Below are 8,516 nucleotides of genomic sequence, written 5' to 3'. Positions count from 1 at the left end.
TATGAACCACAACACCAGTTTATTAATTCACAAAAGGAAACATATGTCGGTTGGTCAGCAACTCTCTAGAAGATTCAAGATAGAAGGATTAACTATAATCAAAATGTTCCATGGTGAACACGAAACCAGAAAAGGACAACTTAGTTGGCTGATTGGAATGACTTATGTCTTTGAGCCTGCTGCACCCTTCTCCACTTCAGGGGTATACTAGTTAAAGGAGACATGATACTTATGTCCTCTGGTCTAGGCAACTTCAACTTCTTGCTTGGCTCTGAACACTGCTGAAGACACACTGTTGAATTCTTCCTCAAAGTCTCTACTAGCTGTAGATTGCAAACGAACTGTTCTCTTCTTTCTGTTAGCATTATTATTATTATTTTTAGAAAGAGTACAATATGTCTGGGTCAATGTCAGCTTTTTTAGTTACAATGACATGCCAATCTTGCCTTCGTGGAATCATGCCTAGTCAGACCTCCATAACCATACAAGCTCTTAGAATGGCTTATTGCTTCCATTATATGTGTGTATGTGTGTGTGTACACAGACACACATATACACACACACTATATATTATATTATATATTATATATTTTATATATCTATTATATATATAAAATAACTTAACTCTCTGAAACAAACTTTTCCCCCAAACTTTTCAGGCACCTTACTTCATCCCTATGTTCTGAAAAGCAAGTCTCCACTATGAAAGCAAGTCCGGGTTTGATAGACATGTATAACTGTGTACAGAAGTATAACAGAATGATGCTCCCCATCTCTCCTTTAATGACCGTGGAGGGTAAAAGGGAGAGAGGGAGTAAGAAAGAGAAAAACTGATTTGGGGATTGGGATTTGGAAAAGGTAAAAGATTCGAGAATAGGGTAGAGGAAAAGGAGTAGTGTTTTTGATGAGTTTTAGCCTCTCAGCTACTCCTGTGTTCTTTCTTCATGAGTGTGGTACTGGCCTTGTGGTAGAGTAGACCAAAGATCCTGTACTGTATACAGAACTAATAAACATTGATGTTTTGGTTGGAGAAGCAAAGAAGATCGGGAAGATGGAATGCTGCTAAGGAGGGAAAATTGGGTGAGTTAGTTGCCATAGTGGAGAACCATAGTATCTGATGGACAGAGTGGAGAATTTAACTTCACAATTTTGTCAAGGGCTGGGCCCTTAGAAATGGCTGTGATTTCCTACCACATTATATTCCTCTAGTGGTTCCATTTTCTAATCAATTTTCTTAGGTAAAATATGAAATTCTCCCCTGTAAAGAGAAAAAGCAATGATCATAGAATGTATATATTCAAATCTAGCAAAAGATGGGAAAGTGATTAGTTAGTGAGAGGCTCTGTTAATTTTCAATTCCAATGAATTAACCTTGGAAATCCATCTTTCATTAAGTGAGCTTTGTTTTTTCCTTAATCCAGTTGACGTACCGGGATACCTTGGTATATATTCCATATTTGCCTTTCATTGCACACTCTTCACCCCAGCTAATAATTCCAGTTAAGAAACTGGTCCCTTCCACTTCAGTAACGTGGGGTCCCCCACTATCTCCTTGACATGAATCTCTACCTCCTTCATGGAAGCCAGCACAGAACATGTTGTTATAGATGGTGAATTTTGTAGATCGAAGACATGTGGCTCGGTCAACAAGTGGAACTCTAAGGTACTGAAGAATTGAAGCTGATCTCCCTTTGTTGAAGACTCTTCCCCAGCCACTCACAAAGCCAGATCCAAATTTGAGGAAGATGTTCGTGTATTCCTTGTCAGCAATGCAAATAGGTGTAACGTAGCTGTTTAGCACTAAGGGTTCGTCCAGTTCCAGAAGGGCAATGTCATGGTTGTACTTATTAATAGCTGCATTGTAGTTGTGGTGAGGAATAATTCGAATCACATTTCGCTTTTGCTCTGTATGTTCTGTCTCCTCAATATTATGTTCACCTATTAAAAATAAATTTCATTTTAAGTCACAAACAGTATTTCACATACACAGATTTTCTAAGTGTCTACTTGGGATCACTGACCTAATTGGCAATGTTAAAGATCTCATTCTTATATTGTGATAATTTTGGTTAAATGTAATGAGAGCCAATGCATATTTTTCAGACCCAAAAGCCATTCAGGACTATCATAGAGATGGTTCTGTTCACTCATGCTATTATAAGCCTTTCATTGGTGATAATGAATCCACTAGTCATGAATTATCCTAGATTTTCCAAATTTCAAGTATCCTCACCCCTTTTTTGAGCACAAATTCATTTGGCCATTAATTCAAATGTTTGTTTTCTAAAGACCTGCTACAGGTTGTGCCAAGCACCAGAGATAAAAGGATCGGTGACATGACACTGATTTTTGGGAAGGCTTTCTGGTATGGAAATGGCTACATCAAGAACTAATTGTACCTCACTGAAATGAGTGATAATATGGGTACATCAAAAGAACTACGGATGCTTGGAGGATGGTGAAACGTGGGTTCTGAAATTATGACCCTTCTACCTTTAGCCCAGTTTATTCAACAACAATTTTATTAGACCTTAGTAAAATATGGTGTACCGACCACATTAAAGAGCTAGTGGTGCGGCAGATTATTATTCTTTCTGTTTATTTACCTGCGACAACTGTAATTTTATCACCAGTTTCAATACAGTGGGCAGCAGTTACAATCCATTTTTCATTAACGATAGAGCCTCCACAGAATGCATCACGTCTACCATTCAAAACGACCTGTGAAAACAAAATTAAGGCTCTTACTGCATAATATATTTGATCTAGAAAAAAATAAATATGTGTGCTGGTTACAGGAATAGGCAAAATATTGGCTTCCAGGTGGTGGCAGAAATGGAATGTTTCTGGAAATGCGAGCTTTGCAGATGAATTAGTGTTTTTGGTGCATAAACAAAAAAGCCATTTATGTAACTGCATTGAAAGCAACACACAATGAGAGACAGGGAAGCTTAAGCTAAGGCAAATCTGAGGAATGGCTTCTTTTGGTGATTTGAGGTCCTTGGATTTTTTCCCCATGAGTCAGTTTCTCTGATGGCAAAATTTGATTCATGGGGATACAGCAGATACATTAGGAAACACACTGACTTGACTTCTTGAGATTAATAGTTATTAGGGTGTTCCCTGTACCTCCATGATGAAATTTTTTTGCTACATGTTACTCAGAGAAAAACTACTGATTTTTCTAGGAGGTCTTTTCAAACCCTTTCCAAACTGGAATATTATGAAACAAGACCTAAGGCCTCCATAAGGGCTGTGCTTATAGCCATCCAGGCAGTGAGGAATAGCAGGGCTCATTCATTCTTTCCACTCTCTCTTAACCATATTCTACTCCCCTCTGGCTGGATAGTAAGCTGCCTTTGTCCTAAAATATCAACTTAGCTGTGCTTGAATTTTGGGCAAAGTGGACAAAGGAGTGACGCATCGAGCCTGGGTATTATTAGATAAGAGGCAAGTCCATTATTTCAACTGGATATTCATTGCATAATTACAGTCGACAATGAATATTTTCTCCATCTCAATGCCTAGATCGACTTGGAGGATTTCAGTTCCAGTTGTAAGCAAGTGCCTGGATCCACCTTTACAGGAAGAACGCTGGGAAGTGTGAACACTAGAGGGCACACTCAACATTTGGTAAATTCTTTTCAGGCGCTGCCTAGTTCTGAACGACTGCCCTTGTATTAAAGTGCACACAGTCTTAGGCATAAACCCATTCATAAACAAGGGAAAGGACGTGGTCCATCATTTTAAGTGGATATCAGATGGTCCTTGGGGCATGTTCTTTTTGTCCTGAATTTAATTTACTGAACACCTACTATGTCCTAGACACTGAAGCACTAGCCTCCTACCTGGAGACCTACAGAGCTGACTCATTAAAGGGCTCTGACTTCCTTTTTCATACTCTGGCTCTCCCTCTCTTATCTTTTTTTTTTTTTTTTTTGACAGAGTCTTGCTCTGGCTGGAGAGCAATGGTGAGATCTTGGCTCACTGCAACCTCTGCCTCCCAGGTTCAAGCAATTCTCCTGGGACTACAGGCGCATGCCACCACACCCAGTTAATTTTTGTATTTTTAGTAGAGATGGGGTTTCACCATGTTGTCCAGGATGGTCTCGATCTCTCGACCTCGTGATCTGCCCGCCTTGGCCTCCCAAAGTGCTGGGATTACAGGCATGAGCCACTGCGCCCGGCCATTTCCCTCTTTTTCTAGCTGTTGCTTTTTATTCTGAAATGTTGTAAAAATATAGAAAAAACTACATAATATAATAAACACCAGTGTGCATACAATCCAGACTTAAAAATTTTCCCAAATTTTTGAACATTTATTGAGTGTTTACTTTGGGCTAATCATTGTGGTGTTTTATAGACATTTAATACAACATAATATCCTTATGACATGATATTAATATATTTATTTATAGATGCATGAACTAAAGTTCAGAGGTAAACATTAACTCCCCTGAGATCAGTTGGTAAAGCTAGGAAGCAAACTCAAGTCTGCCCGGCTCCAGAATTTGTGCTCGTAAGCACCCAAATTTGGTCCAGGCATGGTCTGTGGACCAATTGCAGTAGAATCATCTGGGGATCCTTATAAAATGCAGATCTGGGGGCTAATCCAAGCTTAATTTATCAGAATATTTGGTGGGTGGGACTGGGTAAAATGAAGCTCTCCAGAATATTCTTTACATAATTAAGTTTGAGACCTGTTATATATCTACTGAATCAGAATTTCCAAGACTTGATAATCTTTATGTTTTAAAAGTCCTCACTCCGGGCAGGAATGGCTACATACTTTGTGGGGCTCAGTGAGAAATAAAAATGTGGGGCCCCTTGTTCAAAAGCTAGGAAGAAAAGTGCCATGGAAGATACTAAAATACAAAACTTTTTGCTTTCCTCTGTAGTCTCTTTTGCAACCCATCATGTTACATTTTTAAAATTTGCCATTTAATAGTTTGCTCCCTCTAGCATGGGGATATTTGCTGGGGCAGTGCAGGCCCTCAAAGGTGCCCAGGAAGTGCACCCTACAATTTAACACCCACATGTCCTTAGGATCCCCTGCCTGCCAGCCACAAGACGCTGGGCCCCAGCAGGGGATGATGTGTCAATCTTCCCTTGTCACTGGCCTACTGTGGCAATCAAGGTGGAGAGGTGATTCCCAAGGGACTGCAACTTTCATGCCAGGATGTGTTCCATGCCTGAAATGGAGGTGGACAAGGGGTGTGCCCCCATCATTCACCCTCCAAATGTGCTGTGGCACATTCTTGGTCCAGAGATGCCACATGGCCAAGCCCCCTTCCAAGACAGCATAGGGCACGTGCACCTGACCAACCTTAACTCTCCCTGCTCCTATGCCCATGTCCCCACTGGGAGAGGGGAGTGGCAATGGTAGCTAGGTAGGGATGAGGAGGGAGAGTATGTCCGGGCACCATGGGGTGGCAGTGGTCATTGGGCAGGTGTTTGGAGGGAGAGCCAGGGCTGGCTAAGGCACCAGGTGGTAGGGGAGTGGGAGGTCTAGAAACCACCCCGGAAGGTGGTGAGAAGTGAAGTGGGGCTGCAGGGATTCAAGTCCCTAGGTAGCACATGCTCTGGCTGTCTCATCAGACTTCAGTTACAAAACAAAAATGCAAAGCAGTAAACCCCAGATGCACGATCTGTCTCAGTGCAAAGCCCTGTGTAAGTACGCCGGTCATAAGACCATGTGTCTGGCTGTAACTCCAATTGATTTTCAGCATCAATAAAACTTGGCCAACACTGTTATATAGTGGTATTGATAGTTACAACTGAACATATTTGTTTAAGCAATTGGAATTAAGAATTCACATGCAATGATAGCACGGTGCTTCTCCTCTGGTTAGTGTATTAGGGGTGAAACTGGACATCTCTCAGCCCAGTAGGCTAGTTAGGCCAGGGTGAATGACATCCACAGCCCCTGGGCAGAGAGATTATGATGTAGCTAGTCTGACTCCTGACAAAGACTTGCTTCCTGGAGCTTCTACTACTTTCTGGTGGATGGCTAAGAAATATGGTTGTGTTCTTTTAAGCCTGAAGAGCATTATTTTTGCCAACCCCTGACCAAACAACCTTGCCAAGGAAAAGGCCTAAAATATATTTGCATTTAAAGATATTACAAACTACTTGGTTTTGGAATGTTTGGCCATTCAGGATCATAGCTATCAAAATATTAGCTATTTGGGGTATGAGATGTCTGCTCGGTCAAGGACAAGTTCTTAAAAGACATCATTTTGGGGAATCATGGGAAAATGGGAAGGCATATGCTCTGAGTAAGGCATCTGAGTTATAATCTGTCAAACATTTTTGTTAGTCATAGTCTAAAGGGAGCCTGTTTTCCCTCTTTCAGACTCACACGTACACACACACCAATCACACACATGCTTCTACAAAATATACATTCACATCTGAATTTGTGCTCTTCATTGATGATGCCAGCCCAGAACAACAGCTCTTACCCTTTTGTTTTCTTCCTGACCTTTAACTCCAACATAACCGTTCCCTGTGATTTCAGTAAAACCATTTTTCTCCCTACTTACCCACCCAAGCTTTACAATAAAGAGTGTTTGCTCTCACTCATATACAAAGCAAATTCATTTTTTTGTGATGTACAGCTTGCTATGCCCACAGATGTGGTTTGCCTAGTCCTTTGCTCTAGGTCATTTGGCTGGGAACAGACGGGATGCTCACTTTGGTTTTTAATGGTTAACTTGTCATTGAAATGCATTTCATCAAATAATCTTAGAGGATAATTGTTTAAATGTCTGTCCAGACTAGCTTCGTTGAGCCAGGTGAGATTACACATGCCACGTTCTTATTTCTCTTAATTGAATTTTTATCATCTAAGATAGGAATAATAGAGGGCTTTTTCAAGTGAAGATATTACTATAGTCTTAAGACCTTAGTGTAACATCCTGGCCCCTAAGGAAAAACAAGTTCTGGTTCATACATATAATAACTTTGCATGTTATCTGCCACTGAGATGTGTCCTAATTGAACAGAAAGGATTGAATCTCTGTAGCTAGCTGTACAGGGCAAGAGCTGTACAGGGTACCTTTAAGGATAGCTTCAGGCCAAAGCTGAGGGAAGTGGAGACTGGGGAAAATGCTAAGACATTTTAAAGATTTTTTTTTAGGTCAAAAATAGAATAAGAAATAGACCGTTTCCCTGGACATTTTCTGTAGGTTAATACGGTTAACTATCGGTAAATGCATATGCTACAACTTAATATAAGCATAAGGAAAGCTTAATCACTTGGCTTCCATTGTATTCTTTTTTTTAATCTAATAGAATGATCTTCAAATTGTTAAATGTAGAATAAATATGCCCCACACCGAACTGAAGCCTATGGTAAAACAGAAAATGGAAAAACCAGGTGCTTCACATAAAGGGCCAAATAGTTCTTTGGAAATGTGGGAGGAATTTTTGGGGCCAGTTTGCGCATGCCTAGAATTGTCAGCTGGCAGGGTCATGGGCATGGGATCCAAACCAAATTAAAGCTTTAGAAAGCCAAAATACGGTGTTGCCTCTTTAAATCTCTCGCTTTTGAGCTGTTGATGAAAGCTATCTAGTAATACAGGCGTTGCAGTTTCCCTTTTTTAACTAATATTCAAAGGTTTTCATTTCTTCCCTACGTAGCGGTATGCAATTCAAGACTTGTTTTAGTTTACTACACCTCTAGACATACACTTAGTCTGAGAAAAACTCATTTCTGTTCCTGTGTAGTGCATTTAACCCTCTAGCTTCCTCTTTCTACTCCTGAAGTATTTCTTCAGAGACCCTGCTTCCTTTCCCGAGTTCTCAAGGAGCTCTGAGCCCGTCGCTGGGCATCTGGAGGGAAACTGAAGTACCCCCTTCCATTGGCCTCACGCCGTTCCTGTCGGGAACCTTCTAACCTTGCGCGACTTTAGAAGCTGGCCTGGCCCGCCAGTGCCTTTGGCTTTAGGAGGTAGCAAAGAGGATGGGGCCGGCAGCGCCGTTCCGGAACCATAGGGGGCTCCTGGGAAGCTACCATCGCGAACAAGGCGCGGCTGCGTTGGCCCTTGGCTCCAGCCTGGCAAACTGAGATGAAAGCCCTGGAATAAGGTAAGAAATGAGCGCGACCGCAGACGGAACACGTGCTAGGTGAACATGGCTCTGTAGGGTCTCAAAGCTGGACAGGAACCCAGTTGTCCCTTAGCCTGCTCTGATCTCTCGCCAGGTGAACAAATGCCCTCTCCCTGAATGGGGCTATCCAGCCGCTGCTGTCCCCAGTGACAGAACAGCTCTTTAAGTCAACAATTCCGACAAACATTTGTTCAATCAACATTTGCTCCCAATGCTGCCCAACCTGCGTAACCAACCCTGTGGTTGTTGGTTGGAAAGGGCTTTCTTAATGGAGGTCAGAATCGTCTTGCCTGCTTACAACTTTCACCCTTAAGTCCACAAAGAAGTTGTCTTCCCCTTTCCCTTGTGGCTCTTGCAAACAGCTCACCTACACCTTTTCTTTAACAGGCTAAACATTTCTAGTT

General features: G+C 41.6%; 1 protein-coding gene across 2 annotated transcripts in view; it reads right to left on the bottom strand.

Moving 5' to 3' along the window:
* Positions 1–8,516, bottom strand: part of F9 (coagulation factor IX) — a 39,749-nt gene continuing 31,233 nt past the window's right edge. For both annotated transcript variants that reach the window (XM_002832184.3, XM_009235323.3), the window contains 2 exons: positions 2,607–2,721; positions 1–1,938 (listed from right to left, as the gene is read on the bottom strand). In XM_002832184.3, coding sequence (XP_002832230.2) covers positions 1,391–1,938; positions 2,607–2,721 — 663 coding nt within the window. In that variant the 3' untranslated portion in view covers positions 1–1,390. The remainder of the gene's footprint in view (positions 1,939–2,606; positions 2,722–8,516) is intronic.

This window comes from Pongo abelii, chromosome X (assembly GCF_028885655.2).
Source record: "Pongo abelii isolate AG06213 chromosome X, NHGRI_mPonAbe1-v2.0_pri, whole genome shotgun sequence".
NCBI classification, from domain to species: Eukaryota; Metazoa; Chordata; class Mammalia; order Primates; family Hominidae; genus Pongo; species Pongo abelii.
The sequence above is the reverse complement of the archived record's forward strand: the minus strand, read 5'-3'. Positions and strand labels throughout refer to the sequence as shown.